This window comes from Limulus polyphemus, unplaced genomic scaffold (genome assembly GCF_000517525.1).
Source record: "Limulus polyphemus unplaced genomic scaffold, Limulus_polyphemus-2.1.2 Scaffold2700, whole genome shotgun sequence".
Classification (NCBI taxonomy): domain Eukaryota; kingdom Metazoa; phylum Arthropoda; class Merostomata; order Xiphosura; family Limulidae; genus Limulus; species Limulus polyphemus.
Window position 1 is genome coordinate 49,052 of NW_013668310.1, and position 22,827 is coordinate 71,878.

Sequence of the window (22,827 nt, forward strand, 5' to 3'; positions counted from 1 at the left end):
TGTTTCTGTTACTCATCCATATATTTCCTCGTGCCTGCATCTAGAGGAAGCAAGTTTACGATAACATAAAGTAACATTGCCCATTTATCGTTCCTTGCATTATTTATAAAACCTGTGCCTATGTACATACGATTGAGTCTACTTACCGGTACTTACTTTCTTCATAGCGAAATATTGAATATGCTTGAAATGTTCTGAATCCCTTGAATACTGCCAATTTTTTTAAGCTCGTTGCATTCTAGGTTATTTATTATACAAGGCCAATCAACATTAAAAATGTTACCTGCTTGTGACAAGTATATTGTATTATTCTATGGATTTTGTGTTTGTTGCTGTTACTATGGTAAAACGTTTCTGTTCCCACGGGTACCACCTGTATTTCCGGTTCCCATGATGCTTCTTATTCGACATGGCAGCCTACAGTAGATACAAGAAACGAAGTTGTATTGAGTTGAACGTTTTTAATTACATTAATCATTATTTCGTTTATTAAAAATTTACGAAAGTTAATTAATAGTTTAATCGTTAAAATATGCTAATATAGATGTATTTCATCCGTTTATCGTGTAATTTAAACGATAAGAGTTACGTATTAGTGATAAGCCTAAAAAGTAAAAAAGATTATTAACTCGTAATAGCATTAGTAGTAATACTTAAAAGGTAAAATAGTGAGTTAACCCAAGACTGTTAATGCACAGTAAAATCAGATCATAACGAACCAAAGCAAAGTTACAAACTGCGACCAGGGATTGTGGTCAAGTAGTGTATTTCATCATATGTTATTTATTGCATAAGAAAAAAAAAAGGTTTAGGTTTAATGAAAAATATTTTGTTATTTATATTTGCTAATATTAATAATACATTATACGAAGTGACATAGCCCTGTGTATAAATATGATTGATAACATGATGCTTGATAACAGAACTATGGAATCAAAAATTGTATATAACTTATAAGTATACACTAAGTAATTTGTGGGCATGATTGCAATTAGTTTAGTTCTTGATTGTCAAAAAAGGCTAAGACTTGGAAATGTATTAATATTTAATGATTTGTACAAATTGGTAGAAGTTTTTATGCTGGTATCAGTAGTAAGTGTATGTGGGGGTAGCTTGCTGGGGTTGAAGCTATCACAAAATGTGTGTTAACCTTCTCTGTATCTTCTCACAAAGAGAATAATACTTACTGTTCAAGCTGGTTCACTTCATAAATACTACAGTATGTGTGCCCACATGATGTAGAGTGCAGCCCCTTCAATGTTATTGTCTAGCTAACTTACTGGGTGCCACCTTTGTGTAATGCTATGTATCGTCAGCTAAATGAACAAAAGAAAGCAAGTACAATTTTTTACACTAATATTCAAAGACAAAGTCAGTTTTACATAACATTACTACAGTGATTTATGTACAGTTAGTATGACATACTGTGGTTAAATGGTGTAGAAGCTTTCTAAATGTTCTTCACTTGGGTTTAAATGCTAAATGATATACAATCCAATAATATGATTTCACACTACATGATTGTTTGACTGCTCTATAAGTTAGAAGCCAGTGTAACAGATGACTCACCTGCCAGTGTGACATAAATTATTTTAAAGATGAACTTAATTAGAAATTACATTCATTTGCATTTAATTATTAGTACATTAAAGTTATATTCATTTTATAACTGCATGTATATGGAAGGTAATATTTTAAATAAATTGTGATAGAATAAGTTAGTTATTAAAATTTTGAACTACATTTGTAATGCCATTTTTTAAAATTTTATGCATAAAATAAGGTTAAGGAATTGTGTGAGAAAATTACATTTCACAAAGAAAATGCACTCGTACATAATTGCAAAATTTGCAGAGGACATTGTTACTTAACCATTCTTACTTGTGGTAAGATTGCTTTAGTGAAAAAACTTCAGCAAATTAATACTCATTATAAATTCAAAAACTGTTGATTGCTGAAAAGTTGCTTATTTAACTCTGCTTGTCTAATAATATGTAACACTTCTAGGTCATTAGTAGGGCCTTTGATGGATGATAAAGGAAGGCTCTTATGAGATGGCTTTCTTATTCAATTCTACTTTTTCTTCAGTTTCTACTAATGAAGATTAAAGCATTATTCCTCATCTTGAATAGTTATAGACAGAAAAAAAAGATCAAACAAGATGGTCGCATTAATTTTGAGCTTGTTAAGAAAAAATTGGGAAGCTTAAAAATTGATAATGTTCCCGGGGAAATATTTATCTAAAGGTTTTGAAAAAGATTAAGGATTTGATATGTGAGCCACTTGGACAGTGGACAGGTGCCAGAGGAATGGAAATCGCTAATGTCACTCCTTTTTTTTAAAGGATAATAATGAAAGTCTTCCGGATATTTCTAAAAAATCCTGAAAACCTCTGGTTTTCTTCCGGAGAATCACATTTTTTAAAATTATTTATTGGATTTTGGTGTTCCATGCCATTGATCCATGGAACTCTTCTAGCATCAAATTTTTGTCATGGAACCCTTCACAGTATTCATGACAAAAATCATTGCTGCAATACTAAATGAGTAATTCCAGACAGAGAATGTATGTTTAATGTAGGTATATACCCATACACATTCATGCAAAGCATGAAAAATTTCTCGAGCCAATTACTGAAGCACACACACAAACACATAATGAAAAGCATGCTTTCTCAATTAATAAAAGTTTACATGACTCAAGCAGCTGTTTGTACCTAGTCTCACTTACTAATTTAAAACAATGCAGTGATTTGTTATGTTCTGTCATTATGAAACTAGCCTTACTAATAAAGAAATGGTTTAGTTTGATTGAAATTATGTGACTTGTATGCATTAGAATACATGGAACTCTTGTATTCTGTGGAACCCCTGGATGTTTGTTGAAGAATCCAAGGGTTCTGCAGAACCCCAGTTGAAAAGCACTGTCTTAAGCCATCCAAGCAGTGTGCTGTTGCTTTTGGTAAAACAAGTATGATTGTATCTACAGAAATATTAATACTAGTTTAAAGAAGTTATGATTTCATTGTACAGGTCGATGGTTATCCTACACTTAAAATATTGTGTTAAATTTTGGACTTTTTTACAGTAGGAAAGACATTGAATTGTTGGAAAGGATTCAGAGGGTTATTGGGGTGATATTAAGGTTGTCATAACAGGATAGGTTCAGATCTCTGAAATTCACTCTGTTTATAAATACAGCTTGGAGAAGGGAGAGAGGTATTCTTATCTTTATGGTGTAGCCTCTCTAACAGTTCAACAAAAAACATGCCTAGAATATCACCCACTCATGATTAGAGTCTAGAAGTAGGTTTTCAGGGTCGTGGATCTCAAATCTGGCAATAGATTTTGTGTTTCTGGCTGCCCACTCACAAGCTAGTGGTATTATACTGTAACTATACTTAGGTCTAGCTTTTCCTCTTGGAGACATGAAGGAACTGAACAGCACTCATCATCTTTTTCTATAAACCATCAACTCAGTCACATGAAGAACATTGTATTTTGTCTAAGAATATGCCTGTACATAAGCTTCCAAAAATTACAGAGACAGCCTTTAACATTTAATTCACCATTTACTACTGTACATTGTATCTTGATTAAAATCAAATACCTTTTTTTAAAGTTTGCCTTGAAAGTTTTAAAGTTGAAAATATGTGCTTTTGTCTAACAACATTCAGGTAACATCTGTTAAGAACTCAGAATCATTTGAGTATCCCTGTTTTGTAGACTTTCCCAGTAAATTGGTGGTTTGCTCAAAGCAAGGAAAGTAAAATTACATAAAACATTGTAAGAGTGTCCTAATAAGAATTTGATACAGATTTGAGTAGTACCTGTTGAATTTTTAAAAGTCATTTAAATATTTTGCTGATACTTGTAAGTATTCCTAAAAAAAGAAAAGTTTTACCTAAGATTTGTTTTGTTTTAAGTACAATTTTTTTTAAATATTTTTACCCTCACTAAGTGAAAGTGTATCTGTGAATAGACATACCTTTTGATTTCTTGTGTCAAAACCATCTTCAGTAATATTTCTCTTTGATCAAAACTACTAAGTAAGATACAATCCTTTTCGTAACAATAATTATTTTTATGCTTCCTACAAAATATATTTGTCAGTTGATAAATCTTGTAAATTCACTCACAGTTATATTCTATATAGCAATTAGGCTATTAGAGCACAGTCTTCTTCAGGATAACAAATTTGAGGACTTCACTGACCCAGTTCAATTTGCAGCAAGAGAACTGTACCTCTCAATTAATCATTGCACATTGAATGATGTTGCCGACAAGGCCGTCTGCTGAATATTAGAGCTCTTTGGACTGTCTGAGTCACAACTTATATATACTTAGCTGAAGGGCTAGTTTTATCAGGATTTATATTAATTAGGCTACAAAAAAAAAGTTAAGTGATTAAAAACACTACCATTCATATTTTTATGTTAGTTCACTTCTGTTATTTTGAAGGATATCGATATACTGTTAACTTCTACAATAATTTTTTTTTTACCCTTCCCAAACTTCAAGGTGTTATATGTGATCAAGAATTTACAAAATGGGAACATCGTCAGAAGATGTTTTGTTGATGGTTAACCATGTTCGTTATAAAAAGAGTGATGGGACTTTGTATCTAATGGCTGAACGAATTGCGTGGATGCTGGATGGGAAGGACACATTCACTGTGAGTCACATGTATGCTGACATTAAAAGTAAGTATGAATTTTATTGGATATTTTTTGGAAATTAGCTAAAAAGGGAAAGTGATGGAAGTTACTTTATTATTATATTTCAAATTTTCATCTTTTTTTTTTTGTTAGCATATATTTATTTTTTGATGTAAGTCTGTTACTAGTACTCGGGTTACCCTCATATTTGGAAAAAGTACAAAATTCCTGTTCAGTTTTTATCAATTTCAATAGTATTGGAGATACCAATATTATAATTAAAGAAGTCTTATTGTGTTCTCAGCATAAGAATTAAATTTGTTAGATATGCCATTACAAAAGTATTCAACTAATTGTAACTAGTTTTTACACCAGTGGTGTTATGACAGATTTTATTAGTTCAAGACACTTTTGAAACTAAAAGAATGATATAAAAACTAAACATAGCAGTGTTTGTAGCTCAGTTTTTAAATTTATGAATCTGTGTTTAATGAGTATGTTTTATCTTTTTAAACAATTAAAAATAGAAAAATTATGGGATGTTTTTTGCACAACTTAGGTTGTATTTCTTGTCATGGAGTAATCAAATTTTGTTTATATTGCATACCAGTCACATTTAATTTCTTTTTTCTTGTGTTTATTGTCTTCCATATTTCTCATATATACAGATATATAACAGAATGCTAATTATAAAATGTGTAATATTGATTTCAGATAAGAATAGTTTAAAAGCATTATTCACAAAAGGAAACTTTTTATTAAATCTTGAAAAGTTCAAAATATTTTTTTAGTGTGTGTTTGTTTTCCTATTCCTAGCTATCATCAAACTATGGTATGATGCTATTTTTAAACTAGTAATATCATTTATATTTATCATAAGATGTTAGTATTAGGCCTATTACATTTCTAAACACTAATGTCTTATGACAAATGTAATAGTAATATCATGTACTTAAACAGTTTCAGAGCATTGGTTGTATTTTACTTGTGAGAATTTCAGGAAAACTTTTTAATGCTAACTTGTGTCTATCTTTACATCTTTTTAATGGTAATTTATTGATGCTGGGGCTTTTCAGAGATGTAACTTTGTTTCTCTGAGCACAATACTAATGCAATGTGTGTTAAATGAAACTGTGTTTATGCCGATATGTTCAGATCAACCAGTGTTATCAAACAGTAGAAAAATAATTGCCACTTAAAAGAAATCATGTTTTTATAAGTAATGATGTTACGTAAAAAACAGGGTAATTATTTGTGCAAATAGTTTGTGAAGTTTGGGCAAGGAATCTAATAGAAAGGTATAAGTTTCTCATTTAACTATTTCTTTGTGGTCATAGCTGCAATTTATGAAAGGGTTATACTGTTAAGACAAACATTAATCTAGAAATGTTTACTCGCCTCTCTGCACAACAAAGATCTATTACTTTGTGCCATTGAGAAGAAGAGTACTGTGCATGCCTGAAGCCTACATGTATTACTGTGGACTACGCCAGACTATGATGTAATTATCATTAGACTGTAGCTCTTCGCCAATAAAGTGACACATCCTCCATGTGTGGTAATACCCATGAACAATAACACTTGAACAAAGGCCCATCCTTTTTTTCAACACTGCTTTTTTTCAAACGTTTTTTTTCTTAGGGCTTTTTGCACTTACTATTTTAAACTTTTGTTACCATTTGCAGTGTAATCTTTCTTTCCATAATTGTTCTTGATTACAAGAAAGAAAGATATTAAACTTTAAACGTTTTAGTTTGAATTTTTAATCAAGTTTGTAATTTTGGGACATGTGTTCCATTGTCTTTGATTTATTTTTTGACAGTACTATTTCCCATCAAATTAACCCAGCATATAGGTTTTGTTAAGTGCTCTTCAATGGCATCATGATATCAGTGAACTAGGCCTATGTACCATCAACATACCAGGTAAACTTTTATTTATAAAAAGAAATAATTCAGATAGTTTTGTGGATAATCTGGATTACAAATTTGTGTTTCTACTTTTCTGTTATCTCCTGAAATTCTGACACTCCTCAACTGAAGTCATCCTCTGCTGTAATGCCAACTGGGGATACTGATAGACAGTGTTGTTACTGCCATTGTACACCAGGTGGTTGGTTTCATTGTGATCTCAAGTCCATGATTCCTGACCTCCTGGTTTGAGATATGGAAGTTTTGATTCCAAGGCTGTATTTTTTCTTTATTTTCTAATGCAAGAGGATTTATCTCTTTTTGTGGACTCTAGAGGAGCAGTCTTGTTATCAATGACCTTGAGATGTTGACTGCTCAACATCTGGTCTTTTTTCTGTTCTATTTAGACACCTCTATAATTTCTTCCATCTGCTTACATGGAGGCACTCATTTTTGGGACCTCTATTCTCCTAGCTCTAGATATTTTATTTTGGGCCCAAAACCATGTTTGGTTGTTAGTCCATCATGTTTAGGGAGCTTCAGTTCTCACGATGGAACAACTATCTTGCTTAGACTAGATCCTTCAAATGGTGTTGTTTTTCCTTCTTATGTTTTCAGTGGATTTGCCTCTGCTTAAGTAGTCCTTTCATTGCTGCCTTTCTGATTCTTCCTAACACCTAGCTTCCACTCTTTTGTTCTCCAGTTCCAGATTTTCCAGCTCTGGCAAGGATGGTGTAAGTCTGGATTGGTTAAATGACTTTTTTTTTACTTCTCTTTGCATTCTTTTCATTTTTCCTATCACTGATAATGGAATGCTTTTGTACATCAATTCTACATTTCTTTCTCTGGTTCTTAAAGATCTCTATAGAACCTTTTACATATTCATCCTTCTCATCTGGTTTCTCTACTGAACTGGAACCCCTATACAGTTCTTATGGCTCTCACATTTCTCCCACTCAAACCATTGGTAACATACACCCTGTACCATTCCTCTTTTAGAACATATTTTCTTCTCCTTTTCACTTGTGGGAGGCATTGCTTTGACATTTTTACTTGCACACCTCCATCACTCTTTACCACATGAACAATTTCATATTATTTCCTGACCTCTCCTTCCTCCATTTAACTTTGGTTGCTCAGGATGGAGATTGTATGTTTTATCCCATCAACCTACTTTACCTTTCTTCCCCATTCAAATTTCAATTGTCTCCTTTGTCCTGTATGGGCTGTTTGTTATTATCTCACTCATACTGCCCTCTTTTCAAGGCAATTGATCTCTTTTCTTGCCATAGGATTCCTCTTCTTCTAGTAACTTCTCTCTTTTCACTTTGACTTGTCGGGTTATACATCTCATCTGGCTAGCTTTGTCTTCTCTGTGTGATGACATTTTTTGATCTTTTCATGTTTCTTCTCATCAAATTCATCTTCTTACAACTTCTCTTGCCTCTAGCCATCAACGCCTATCGGATGAGATCTTACAGGCAGGGATGTACTGTTATGTCACAGTACTTACACCATGTTATGATTTCATCTCCCTTCAGTTACCATTCCTCAGTTTTCACAGAGCCTCTATGTAGGTGAATTGCTACTTTTGTCTTTCTTTCTCTTGCATGTCTCACAACTACATTATTATTTCTATATATCTTTCTCATGGAAATGATGGAACCACAAAGAATACCTCTCCTGAAATCAACTTTGAGTTAGTGATAACAGAAAGTGGTCAGTCCATCTGCCCCTGGTCTGTGCCTGCTATTGAGTTGGGGTTTTCTGCAGTATATCTGTGGCAGTATATGTATAAATATTTTATCTTCCAGGTTATCTTTCAGGGAAAAATAAAAACTAAATCACCAGGTGTGTGCTTGACTTATCATCTGGCTAGCATCTGCTGTCCATATTCGTGGTAACCCATTACACAGTCTACAAGTGTGGGACCTTATGCAGATGTGATGATTTCTATTTAGTCTGAGCATCTCTTGAGTGTTTTCCAGTAAGCAAATTCCCCTTCTTTTGTTGCTGCCACGGTCCTAAGGTCAATATGGAGAGATCCCCTATGGGTTGGTGTAACCCTATTGGCATGATACCTAATGGATGCAGCCCTCAATTAGACGTAGGGCTGTTATTTTTCTTAAAGTGCTGTATAAGCCACCCCTGATACCATTCCCAGTGGTTAGACCAGACAGGTGAGTTTTGTGTTTTCCTTGCAATGTTGGTTTGGAATGATCCCTTCATGCATCTGATCATTCTAGCAGGTATTTCACCACTAGTGTATGGCCTGACTTACTGCCTTAGCCATATTACACAAGATATTTTGGAGAGTCTTTCATACTACTAACCTATGCGACAATTTAACATCATATAGATGGTTCTTTTCACAGTACCTTTTACCATACCACCATACCATAACCCCCCCTTCAGTGAGTAACATACTTCATGGGTTTTTTCCCTTTTTTGATGCTATGATTTCAGATAGGAGTTCATCTTTTAAATTTCCATATGTACACCAGATCCTCCACCATCTTATCAGTATGTGTTTCTAGTTTTTTGTTGTGCAGAGAGGTGAGTAAATGTTTCTGAAGTTAACAAAATTTCCATATGTACACCAGATCCTCCACCATCTTATCAGTATGTGTTTCTAGTTTTTTGTTGTGCAGAGAGGTGAGTAAATGTTTCTGAAGTTAACAAAATTTCCATATGTACACCAGATCCTCCACCGTCTTATCAGTATGTGTTTCTAGTTTTTTGTTGTGCAAAGAGGTGAGTAAATGTTTCTGAAGTTAACATTTTCCTTACTTGAAAATACTCACCTATCTGCACAACCTCTCACCTTTCCTCCCTATGTCCAATGTACGTTTTTTTTCCTTGTCAAGAATGAGCCTTTGTTCAAATGCTGGTGCTCATGGGAGTTACTGTGCATGGAGGATGTGTCACTCTCCTATTAGCGGAGGGCTATAGTCTAATGATGATTTTATCATGGGATGTTGCAGTCTACATTAATACATTTAGGGGTGGGAGTTTTGCTCAAGGCTTGTGGCATGCACAAAAATCTTCATGGCAGTGGCATGAGGTACCAGGTCTTTGTTGTGAAGTGAGGTGAGTATCTGTCTGAAATAGATTTTCCAATAAAGAAAATGTTAACTTTTCAGTGTCCAACCCAAAAGAAAGCCAAGCAGTTACAAAGCATACGTGTTTGAACTCTTTGAGTCATTTTGTTGTTAAACATTATTGATAGTAAAATTTAATATCAGAATTTCTAAAGTTAATCAGTATACTAACATATACAAATGTAAATATCATATCATGACTGTCATACATTTTATATTTTAATTTAAGTGCAGAAGATATCACCTGAAGGAAAGCAAAAAATTCAGCTACAAGTAGTACTACATAGTGGTGATGCTACTACCTTCCATTTTGTGAATCCCATGGGTATTGAAGTACAAATAAAGGACAGGAATGATGTGAAGGAGCTGCTTCAACAGCTACTGCCCAAGTTCAAACGTAAAATTAACAAAGAATTGGAAGAGAAGAATAGGTGTGTTAAAATAGGCTTTGTGTATGGCTTGATTATTCTTAAAAACTTTAAATTTCAAAATAACCCTTAAAGGTCTTGAAAATCTTAAATAGCATCCCTTTTTAGCTCTAAGAACCTTGAAACGGTATCTGTATAAGTGAAAGAATAATGCATGGGATGCTTTTCAAACTTCACTAAGCTATGCAAAAATGAAATTAGGAATTGGGTAGTCTGAATAGTGCCATCGTACGTGTAAGAGAGGGGTGGGTGTAGATAGTACTATGCACTCTAAAGGGAAAGGTATTTGTAGAATGGTTCTGTCATCTTTTAAAGCTCCATCTCAAACAGTAGTGTTTATTTGCTAAGGTTTTCTGTTTAGTAGGGGCCTGGGAGCAATATCATCAAGTTTTAATACTTGCCCCCATATATCCAGGTTTTGAAAGTATCACTAGATCTAGTGTCTTTTACTAGATAAGTCAGTCAGTTTTTCATCTTTGATAAGACCTTTTGGCTCAAAGTGTCTTTTGTACTAAAGGTGTTTGGTGAGTATCACATGCTGTAGAATAGGTTAAACCTCCCAGTCATTGAGACGCCCAGCACGGGCATCAGATTCATTCAGAACTCTTTGTACTTAACCTCATTTATGAGAATTCTAGGCAGATTATGTAACTGTAGGATAGCAGAAGTGATCCTGAATGGTTTTACATTTCATAAATTTGTACACTCAAATACAAGATACCACAACCAAACAAAATGTTTGATGTGCACGTTATGAGTTTTCCTCCTAACTCAAAATTAATAGAAATCATTAATAGAAAATAAGAGAAAAAATGCACTGGAATCATGAGAATAAAGTAATCATTCCACTTGGTTGATATACTACTTAGTATATTGTACAAGTAGAGAAATAGTTTTGTTTTGGATGGACGTGGTCAAACATTATGTTTATTTCCCATTGATCTCTTAAAAGTTGGAAAGAACATTTTCCAAAACATACTTACCTCTGCTGACACTTATAGCTATTACTCGACCTCCAGGGTGTCGTCTTTGCCCATCTAAGCATTGGTTTGATTTTTTCTCGGTTGCTCCAGTATTTTATACCCCACTCAATTGCCCTTGTCGCTTTCTGTATGAATAATGCCCTCACCGGCCCCTTCACCTTCTCAATGTGGGATTCTAGCTATAAGTGTCAGTGGAGATAAGTATGTTTTGGAAGTTAACATTTTCCTAAATTGAAAATGTATTTCCAATAATACTTAGGCCTGGCATGGCCAGGTGGTTAGGGTGCTCGACTCGCAATCTGAGGGTCGTGGGTTCAAATCCCCGTCACACCAAATATGCGCGCCCTTTCAGCCATGGGGGCATAATAATGTGACGGTCAATCCCACTATTCGTTGGCAAAAGAGTAGCCCAAGAGTTGGCGGTGGTTGGTGATGACTAGCTGCCTTCCCTCTAGTCTTACACTGTTAAATTAGGGATGGCTAGTGCAGATAGCCTTCGTGTAGCTTTGCGTAAAATTCAAAACAAAACAAACAAACCACTAATACTTACCTCTGCTGACCCTCTCCCATCCTTCCTCCTCACTAAGTGCCAGTGTTAGAGACTGGGATGGTAGTGATAATATTATCTAAATGAAGTGCTTATATACAGTATCAGATAGAGGGCACATTGAGGTAGGTGGAGAGTATCACGAGACAAATATCGCCAAGGGCAATTGAGTGGGGTATAGCAGACTGAGGCAAGGAAGAAAAAATCAGACTAATGCTAAGATGGGCAAAGGAAGAAACCCTGGAGGTTGAGTAATAGCTGTAAGTGTAAGCAGAGGTAAGTATTATTAGAAATACATTTTTTAATTTAGGAAAATGTTAACTTTCACAGTAATTACACACTTGATTGTTTCATTGTTTAGTCTTTTTTTGTTTTTTAACACAGGATTTTTTTCCTCAACCAAAGGAGAAGTAATGTTTTGGGATGGAAGGGCAAGTAACAAGAAATTCCGTTAATTGTTACTTGGAGGTGTTGTATAAACTGTTGAAAAGTTTGAATCTGTTGTATTCAAATATGCAATCTATATGATGGTAACTTATTTTATTTGAAGAGTTATGAGCAGTCAAAGAAACACAGGGTTTTAGAGTGGTTGCACTACCTTATCAACAATGGTCACACACATGAATTTTTTTTTTATTATCAAATAAAATAATGTGGCCCTTCTTCATTGTCTATTTGAGTTTGGAGACCCTGTTCTTGATCTTCTGATCTGACAAACGGCTGTTACTACTATCACTACTGTCCTACAGTACCAAACCTATATTTGAGTGTTGTCACAGCGTCTTTGGGCTTGATTGATTGATTTGCCTCAACGAGTGCTGTCAAAAAAGTCCATCGTAATTGCATCCACAGCAGCTGCACAGGTTGCAAGTTGAGCATTTCAGAACCTTGCACATGCAGGTAATCGAGGGAATAATGGGGATTAATGATGACATTCCAAAGAGTAGTAAAGATTCAGTCACAGTCAGCGGGGCATGGAGCTATCTGCTGAAGATCTGTTTGGCTTTGGTCTAGAATCAGATGCAACAACAGGTAGAAGACTCATGTAGCTGTCCTGTCAGTTACACAACAACAAGTACTGTCATTAACTATGGGGTTTCTGTTGATGTTGTGGACAGTCATAACTGTGTGCTACATGCTATATAAGTTTCCCCAAAACTGGATAAATCCCAAATTTTTTATGTCTAATCCTTGCTACAGAAGTGCCTCTGTTTGAGGGAGAGATTCTGTGTTAAATAGAAAACTTCATTAAGGTACAAGGTTTGATATAAGTCACAAATACTGATTCAGGTTACCAAACTTGAAATTCATTCCAGACAATATTAGTTCACAGTGATTTCTCACGTGAAACATGAAACATTAGTTTTGTGTAAATTATTAGGGTACAAGGTTCAAAATAATTCGTTAATAGTTCTTCAGATTACCAAATATGAAAATCATGTTAATGGACATTAGTTCTCAATCAGCATTCACTTATTGAAGGAAAATACCTATATTGTTAAAAGTGTGCTCATAATAGCAATAAACTTTTCCTTCATTAAATTTTTTAGTCACATGTTTTGTTGACAGAATGAGTTGAAACTCGATAAGGATGCAAGATTGAAATTCATTTTAATTCTTAAAATATAAAAAAAAGTTACTACTATATTTTTGTGATAGATTTTATTCGTGCAGACAGAGTTATGTACTTCACAGAACAGTATATCTTCATATCAGATTTTCTACTTTTGTGTTTTATAACTGTTGAATTGCACCTGTAATACTATTGATTAGCAGGAATAATAAATCATAGTATAGTTTAGCCACACTGTTATATGCATATCCATTTACTTGACATTTTACATATTTCTTCATCTTAGCTCTCTTTGCAGCATTAAAGGAGTTAGCACTTTATATCTTGTTCGTCATTCATAGATGTTTTACTTTTTGTGTGTGATGGCAACAAAGTTTTACTTGTAAGGGTTTTTTTGACATTCAGCTTTAATAAAAAGGCATAACTTCTTATATATTGAGTTTTTTCTGTGTATGACTTATAAATTATAGCCTGTGTAAAATATTAAATTATTTTGAACAGTATTAAATACATTCTATTTAAATATCAATTTATTGAAATGTGTGGTTAAATCATAGTATTGATAGACTGAATTGTTTACCACATGTTTATTTCTCATTCCTGTACATGTGCATAAAATAATTTGTTACTAGATAATATGCACTAAATATCAAAGGCTCTGAATAATGTATACATTTTATTTTATTAGAATTTACTCTGTGTTATACAGTTTTAAAGTGTTAGAGGAGAAGTTTTATTATTTTTCTTTTGCAAAATATTTAATAGATTTGAATGATAACTACAGTGTTTCACCTTAAAGAAATTATTGAAGTTTTATTTTACACTGCTTATTAATATTTCCTACATCATTATATTTATTCCTTGTAAACCTACATTTGTGTGAATATGAATATCTTTTAATAAAGAATGCTACAAGAGGACCCCCAGCTTTTCCAGCTTTATAGAGATTTGGTTGTTAGTCAAGTCATTACTCCTGAGGAGTTCTGGGCCAACCATGCTGCTGTAAGTGAAAAAAATATTGTATTCTGTGAGACTGATAAGGGGAAATAAAAACTTTCACTTCAGAAAATAAAAGTCACATTATTAGCATAAGATACAATAACAATTGAATTTATAATGTAATAGGAATAGTGTGTTTTAGAGACGTGCAAGCACAACTTTAATTAATGTTCATCTTGAGACTTAATTTCGAAAAGAAAAGATTGCCACAAATTTCTTTAAAAAAAAATCAAAGATAATTTTACTAAAAAAACTTCAAAGCCTGTGTATGATATTCAAATCCTGTAGACTTACCCCTGAAATACGAAAAGCCTTGTTGAGTTTTCTTTTATGCTGTCAGCAGTCACGTAACTTATGTTTCTGAATACCCTTGAGACAATGCAGAGCATATGTCATCTTACCCAGAGTTCTCTGTTTTCCAACTTTCCACAAACTTAATGTGTTAGGAAAACAAACATGAACTCGCTTTCCCATCATGGATTAGGTTTTCTTCTTTACATTCATGCTGTTAAGACTTAGATCACAATTAATTCTAAAGTCAGTGTTAACTACTTCTATAAATGTTTCTACCAATATCAGAAATTTTACAACTTTTTTTTAGGCCTTAATGTAGTATTTTGCTTCTAACATGCAGGGAGATTGCATGGTCATGTTGTCAGCCTTTATTGATCAACATATGCAGGCCTTAAACTCTGTGTTGTCTACTGTTGGCCCTGTGGTGGATTTCACGTTGATGTGAACACTCAGTTGTGAACATTACCCTTTTTTCTTGATGATAAAAAAAAATTGCTCAGTCCTTTTCTACTTCATTTTCTTAAAAAGTAAGATTTATCAGTCAGCTCTTATTCCAAAGAGGATTTTGCTAGTCAGATTTTTTTTTTCTCAGGTATTTTCTACCTTAAACCTTAAATTGATTTCTGTTATGGCTATGGGTGTTAATGTCATATTAGACTATTCATTTCTTAAACCTTTGTTTTCCCACCTTTTCCTGATTTTTGTGTCACTGTTTATGCTTTTAAAAATAACATAAATTTCAATAGCCTACTAGCAAGGTCATCTTCATCTACTTAATGGCCTTCAGAAAATTTTTTTGGTAGGGTTTTCCATGTAGTTTTTTACTTTGACCCAGTGACAGTTTTCTACCCTCCATGTTGTGATTTGTGACATTTTGGTACTTTCTTTTTCAATGATTATTTATGTCATTCTTCTGACTTTTTTTTAGTGAGAATGAAATTTTTACTCTGCAATCTTCCTTAGCTGTAGCCTTCACTAAGATAGTTTCTATTGCCACATGGCTTTTAGTTTCCTTTGACACCTTAGCCCATCATGGTTTGTTCAAAGTGCTTATCTTCCTTTCCCCCCCAACATTCAACTGATTTTGAAATAGTATTTTTCCTTGTATCACTGGTCTCCCATTCAGTAGAAGAATCTCAGCAGAAGCTAGTTAAGGTTTTAGTATTTCAACTTCCTTCTGGTAGTCAGTCCTTTTGAGATAACTGGCAAATAATGTTCATCTTTTCACCTTCCCATCCTTTTTTACTTCTCAACCAACACCAGTGTTTTCTTCTTATTCATTACAATGCTACCAAATGGTCCAAAGTAGACCAAAGCAAGATGGGTCTTCTTGACTCACTCCGTGACTTTCTCCTGTTCTGAAAGAATTTCCAATCTAGACTATGAGGTGGTCATTTCCAATCATTAGTTTATCTGTAGGATACTTAAATTTAACTGAAAATTTCAGTCCGGTTATAATGTCTTTGCCTTCTGACCCAGTTTCACAAATCCAGGATCAAGAAGTCTCAACTTTACTTAAGAAAGGAGCATTCAAAATTGTTTATCATGCTTCCCCAGGATTTTACTTTCATATTTTTGTGGTTCCAAAGATATCAGGAAATTGGAAACCTGTCATATATCTATTTCAACTAATCTTTTTCTGAAGACACCTAATTTAAAGTTTAAAGTATAAGGTTGTCATGCAGATTTCTTCATTGTAGTAGCCATTGAATGATGATAGTGGATATACAGGATTCTTACCTTCCTTTCCCTTTTTGTTCATCATCCTTTTATTTCTTTTTTTTTGTGTCATCCAGGGGTAGTTTCCATTGGCTTGGCCTCAGCTCTGTAATGCTTTCTGTTAAGTAGTCTAGTAGTTTGTGCAGGTTTTCTCTATTGACTTAACATTGGTTTACACTTTTAGTGCATGACTGGCTTACTCTAGCCTTCATGCCTATTCAGTCTTTTACAAATAGTTAATCACCACACACCCAGCTGGCTACTTCTCTTAGGTGGATTATTTAAAGTTCCACTTTCCATTTATTACCATCAACGTATTTGGTTCATCTGGGATTTTGGATCAGCAAGGCACAAAGTACTTCAGCCATCTCCTGTTGCATTATTAGCCTTGAATTTTCATGTACTTACTTTTATGTCTTCCACACCTACTACCAAAGACATCCTTACATCAACAGTTGGAGTGATACTTCTTTTTGCAGGCTTTGCTTTGTGAATTTCACTATTTCCTTGGTTCCACTCTCACCTTGTTTGCATTTTAGTCTGTCATATTCCTGGTAGGAAGAACATTTTGGTAGACTGTCTTTCTGCAGCTCATTGCTGTGGATCTTCCACCTTTTGGTTTTTCAATGGTTATGCTAAAGGCTGGTTGCCCAATGACTGATGCCTTTTGTACATCATTCAACCATTTCTTCCACATTACTGGTCTTGAGTTCCAGATCCAAATTCTCTGACAGTGGATATCCTGGGTCACTCGTGGGAGTACTTCCTTTATTCCTATTCTTCTCTCTTCATCGAGTACTTGCCAAGGTCAGTTACTTGAAGACCATGGTTCTCCTTATCTCATCACTATGGCCAACTCAGCAATTGTTTCTCCTATCATTACTTTCTCACAGGAAACCAGTGCCATCATCACCATGGAAATGTCTTTGACATCCTTATTGTCCTCTTACCACAATGATACTTGACATTTATAGCACACAGTTGGTTCTTTTTTATAAGAATCTGGATGCCTCTGTTGTTAGTCTGTTCTTGTTGATGCTCTTTCCTTACTGTTCATCAATCTTTTTGGGCTACTTTTCAGAGTTGGTGCCTTAATCATAGTATATATTGTTAACTTACAACTCTACATCAAGTTACTTCTTTCCTTATCTATTTGTTTCGTGATCATGGCTTGTTAACTTCTTCCATGGCTGGATATAGAGCTGCTTTATTTGTCACCTTCAGATGTCATTGAAGCCCTCAATATTTTTGCCCTCATTGTTCAAAGACCTTTTCTGAGCCTTTTGTCATCCCGAACTTCTTAGATATTCTTCTAAATTAGACTCAGATTCAGTTATGCAATTCTTGGCTTTTCCCCCATTTGAACCCTCAGCAACTTGTTCACACTATAATCTTTCCCACAAATCATATTTATTTTATTAATTGTACTAGCAAAAGTATCCAGCTTCACTCGGGTTATTAGGTTGTTAGTGTGTGTATTCTGAACCCATTTTAACATAAAAGTATAACCTATATACTTTTGTTGCTAAGCAACATGACATAAAAGGCATTGTTGGAATGCAATGTTTCCAAAACACACTGGCTTTTCTATATATTAGAAGTTGTTATATAAAGAACCACTTCTTTTCTGTGTGGTTTTTTGCTAGCTTGCCTCGTTAAAAATATGTGCATGCACATGGATAAGATAAGTAATAATACCCAAGTGTACATGGTTTTTGCATGTACTTATTTATTGCCTCCCCCATTTTATATATTACTTAAGTGGTGTCTAGGGAGTGAGTACTCTTCTGAGATGAATGATTTTCTTAATGTGTGTCCCATCTGTTGCTTTTATTCAAACTGTACTTGATCACATCTTCCACTTTACGTCGTTTGGTCATTTTTAGGTAAAACCAATTTCCCGACTTGAATCAGACGGGCAAACCCACTAATAATATCAGATTTAATAAAGAAATATGAGAAATGATAACTTGACTGAATTTTAAGATGCATGTGAAATAACCAGATTGGACATATTTAAATTACAGTGAAAACAATTTTTATTTAGGCACAACATAAAAAACAAACAGTTCAAGTGAATGATTGCCTCTACTACATTTAGGTCTATCAAGATGAAACTCTGCTGGACTAGTCACAACGACAGCCAAGTAAAACTGAACAAAGAGGTGGGCCTGGATTTTGAAATGTCTCTCACATTCTTTGTTCAGTGGATGGCATTGCTATTTGAGCTCTGTTCCCTGATAGCAATTGCCAGCTACCAGTTTTAGTTGATGTCATAGTTTGGCCAGTAAAGGATATTTTAGTTTTAACTAATTCAACCCAGGCTCAAGGCTAAGGACTGAAATATCCTTGTGGGCAGAGGACATCATCTAACAAAAGAACAAGGGGCGGAAGTGACTAAAAAAAATATATATATATAATGTTAGACATCCTGAAGCACTGCCATGACAGTGCTAAAACTAAATTATCAATAATTTGTAATATTTTTATGTTACTGTAGAAGTTATGGGAATATGGTGTGCCTGTATACCACACTGTTATCTTACTGCCAATGAACCCAGTTATTGATGGTTCTTATAACTCTCTCCTGTTCCCTCCTCCATCTTATTGTAGGTATTCTGGCTTTTAGTATTTTAAGAGACAAATCTCCTGATTTGAATTTTTACATTTTTATGATTAAAGTAAATTTTAAACAGATGACTTACCTTGAAATACATTTCCACCCACATTTCCACAGCCAAGATGTAACTGGTTTACCATCAAGACTACATTTAAGAAATCTGGATTGTGGTGGGAAAACAGAGCTTATCTATGTTCTCCTGATGCATACCTAATAAGTTGCTTGGAAGTTGGAAGAATGGAGAACTCTTTTTAATTTGATTTATAGTCTGTATTGTGTCAAGGGGATTCAAAGTCACATAATTACTGACAACATGAGAGCAGCTGAAAAAGGAAAGGCTTTTAGTATTTCATAAGTATCTGTTTGAAATTAACTTAATTCTAAAAAAAACATAAAATTTAGTCAAAACAGTCAGAACATCTGCAGCATATTTGACCAACTGTCACCAAAGATTTTTACTTGTTCTAATATTATCATACTGCTTCAGGACTAAAATTAGTTTGAAACACTTGAAACTTGCCAGTACCTTAATTATAGTATTTTGGCACTTGTGTATAAAGTTAAAATCATAAATAATATTCAACGTTAAACTGGTACACAATTAAAAACAGGAGGATGACGTTGTAACATCGAAACATGTAGAGTTGTCAACTTTTTGAAGGCCTAAATAAAATGTTTTTAATTGTGTACCAGTTTAACGTTGAATATTATTTATGATTTTTGCCAATACCTTAGTAGATTTTATATTTTAGATACTTTTTGAAAGATGACTCCACTTTATTTTCAAGTACAATTTCAATCTCTTATAACTGGTAGAGACCTTAATGGGTTTTACATGTGTACAGAAACTCTTAGTAGGGAAAGGAGTATTGTACTTATAAGAATGTGTACAATAAATATATCTGTATTTAAGTATTATTTTTTCCTTATAGCAAAGAAAAGCTACTGTTAAACAGTCTGTAAAGCAGGATGTTGGAGTTTCAGCAGCTTTTCTTGCCGATATTAAACCTCAAACAGATGGATGTAATGGCCTTAAATACAACATTACAGCAGATATTATTGAATCAATATTCAGAACATATCCAGCCGGTAAGTGTGTAAAATTATATTTACTTAAAGAAGTAGTGAATTAATATCTAACATTACAGTAGTATAAAATATCATAAAAAGTTTGTATTTTTCCATCTTACAAGTTTAAAAGTTGAAAGCTTCCTTGTTACTTTTTTGCTTTGTTACTGAGAATGTACGTTTTACAAATAATGATAAGCAAAAAGCTGTAGTCCTAACAGTATTCATTTTATAGTTGATTTGCTTTATCAGCAATACTTACTCCTCTCCCTACCCAACAAAGAGCTGTTACTTTGTACCACTGCCAAAAATATTTTTGTGCATGCCACAAGTCTTGAATGAAACTCCCACCACTAATCTATACTGTGCCAGTCTATGATGTAATCTTTGTTAGACTACAGCCCTTCCCCAGTAGGAGGACGATATATCCTCTATTCCTCAGAAATCTGTATGAGCACTAGTGTTTGAACAAAGGCTCATTCTATTCTTGGCACTCCTTGTCTTCAGATTTGTTCAAATTTGTTTTTGCAATTGCAGTTAAACCTTATTGTCTCACTCATCTTGTTTGTAATAAAGTATTTTTACTGTCAATTCAACTTACTACTATTCTTCATAAAAATAACAACATTTTGTGGATCATTTTGACAATGAATTCCCAGATCCACATTTATGTTATCTCTTTAGGTACTGGTGCTCCATTTCTGGAGCCCACTCCTGCTGTTTAAATGGCAAATGGAGGTACTCTAACAGTCAAAAGTTGTTTTTGACAGTTATTGGGCTACTTTTGTTTCATGAGCTTCCTCCTTCTGATATTAATGTTCATGCTGATACCTTTTTTCTCAACTTCTCACTGACTCCCAGCAGACTCATTGTCCTCAGCTTTGTGACATTTTTTCTATGGCCTGTGGTCAAGATTCTGCTTTCTTTGAGGTTCAATTCCTTGAATCATTCCTTCCAACTAGAGGCTTCCATTTCTCCTGCTTTGTCTTTTACTCGTTTTTAATCTGCTCATCTTTGTCTTGCTTTTACTCAGCTCCTTTACTATGTGTCTACACATCACCTCCTCTCAGAGGCTCTCCATTGCTACCCCAAGAACTTCACTGAGGACATTTCTTTCGTTCGCTTTTCCACCTTTTCCTCAATTTTTTTCTCTGTGGCATCCCATTTGACTGATTTCTTTGTTTTGGGGATTTACTTTGTTATAAAGCCTGACTTTTGGGTGTATGTCTACCTCAGTCATATCCCAAGGACCTCCATCTAGCTCCCTACCTTTGAGATGAGATCTTTGTAGGTGTTCTTACAATTTAGTATGAGCTGAGGTTACTTATCAGCAGTTTTCTCTGATAACTGGATTTCCAAACTTCTTGGTTCAGGGAGCCCTTACAGATTTCTCGACCTCAAATGTCTCAAGGGGTTGCCCCTCTCCTGTTTCTTGTCTTCTTGCTTCTTATTGACATACTCCTCTTGGAAGACTGGCCATTGCAGATCATGGAGGTGACTTGCTTTTGGGAGCTCATTTCTCTCTCTTTAGTTTCTTGTTTTATAGCACTCAATCTCTTTTTTTATCCTTGTATGGTTGTCTTTCCTTCTCCCTCAAATCCTATCTGCCTAGAGGAACCTGTATTTTCTCTATGGTTTATGAACATAAAACAGGTTCTCAACCCCTATCAACATTTTTAACTCTCCTCTTTTTGTTGTTCTCAAGAAGACAGAAGATTTGACCCCTGTCATAGGTCTCTTGTTGGATCAAGATGGACAGTTTTCTCAATCTGCGGTGGGTGTTCTTTTCTGGTTTTTGAATGACCAAAACTGATGTTTGGAATGATTTTCTCCATATTCCAATTTGTTTAATCTCTCATTGCTTTCTCCAATTCATCCATTACAATTAGATTTTTCATTATGGCTGCTTATCTTGGGTTATCCATGTTCTCATACATTTTTCATTTGGTCATGAGAGCATTAATATGGTGAATCCATTCATTAAGTCTCTATTTCTACTACTATATAGACAACTAGCTCCTTCTTGTTATGTCCAATAAAGTGTTCATAGGGTTTTCTAGTTAAGTTCTTCAAGTCTATCCTGATCCCCACTTAGTATTTGGTTCACCTGAGAGAGTTTTTCAACGTAGGTGTTGAGTGGGCTCAGCCACATACCTCCTATAAATTGTCCAGACATGGAACTTCTGGTTACTAAAGTTCTCATGTCTCCTAGTCTTCTTGCTTGAGAAGTTCTATTGCTTTGAGAATTCTAGCCTCACCATAGTCTCTTGTTCCTCTCGAGTGTGCTTATATGAATTCCCATCAGTGAAAACCTGACCAATCAATAGGATATGTTCAGAGATTCTCTATTGTCTCTGGTATCTTTCCCTACATTGTCATGGTGATTTGATTGATCCCACATGACACTGGGCAGCTCTTCCCCCATATTGCCTGGACCTGCAACTAGAGGGTCAGTTCTGGGCACTTACACCATACCCAGGATATGGGTCTCCAGAGATGCAGTCTCTTCATATCAATGTCTTGGAACTGTTGGCTGTTTATTGAGCTTGCTATCATCTTCAGTCTCATCTCGCAGGTCATCTTGTGATAATCCATTTGGACAAGTATACTGTATTGTCTTACATCAACCAATAGGGAAAGACTTGAACTCTGAACCTCTGCTTTCTAGCTCTTTAATTTCTGTTTTGGGCCCACAGCCACCACATTTGACTGTCAACCTGTCATGTTCCAGGAGCTTTGAATTAGTTAGTGGATTGACTATCTCACTTACACCAGATTCTTCCAAATGAATTGATCATTCATTCTTTGGTGTTTTAGTGCAACTACCTTCAAAACCAAACTTCATCCTTTTTGGCCACCAATTCTATACTTGGGAGCTCTGGCAGTATATGTTCTTAGTCAGGATTGGACCAATTTCTTTCATTATGC

At 34.5% G+C, this 22,827-nt stretch overlaps 1 protein-coding gene across 5 annotated transcripts in view; it reads left to right on the forward strand.

Moving 5' to 3' along the window:
* Window positions 1-398: 398 nt before the first annotated feature.
* LOC106467670 (general transcription factor IIH subunit 1-like) overlaps window positions 399-22,827 on the forward strand; it is a 40,906-nt gene continuing 18,477 nt past the window's right edge. The window contains exons 1-5 of one of the 5 annotated variants that reach the window (XM_013928041.2): window positions 399-759; window positions 4,521-4,702; window positions 9,898-10,099; window positions 14,105-14,201; window positions 19,764-19,920. In XM_013928041.2, the coding sequence (XP_013783495.1) occupies window positions 4,549-4,702; window positions 9,898-10,099; window positions 14,105-14,201; window positions 19,764-19,920 (610 nt within the window). In that variant the 5' untranslated portion in view covers window positions 399-759; window positions 4,521-4,548. The remainder of the gene's footprint in view (window positions 760-4,520; window positions 4,703-9,897; window positions 10,100-14,104; window positions 14,202-19,763; window positions 19,921-22,827) is intronic. The other 4 variants (XM_022395876.1, XM_022395873.1, XM_022395874.1 and 1 more) reach the window with 4 other exon arrangements.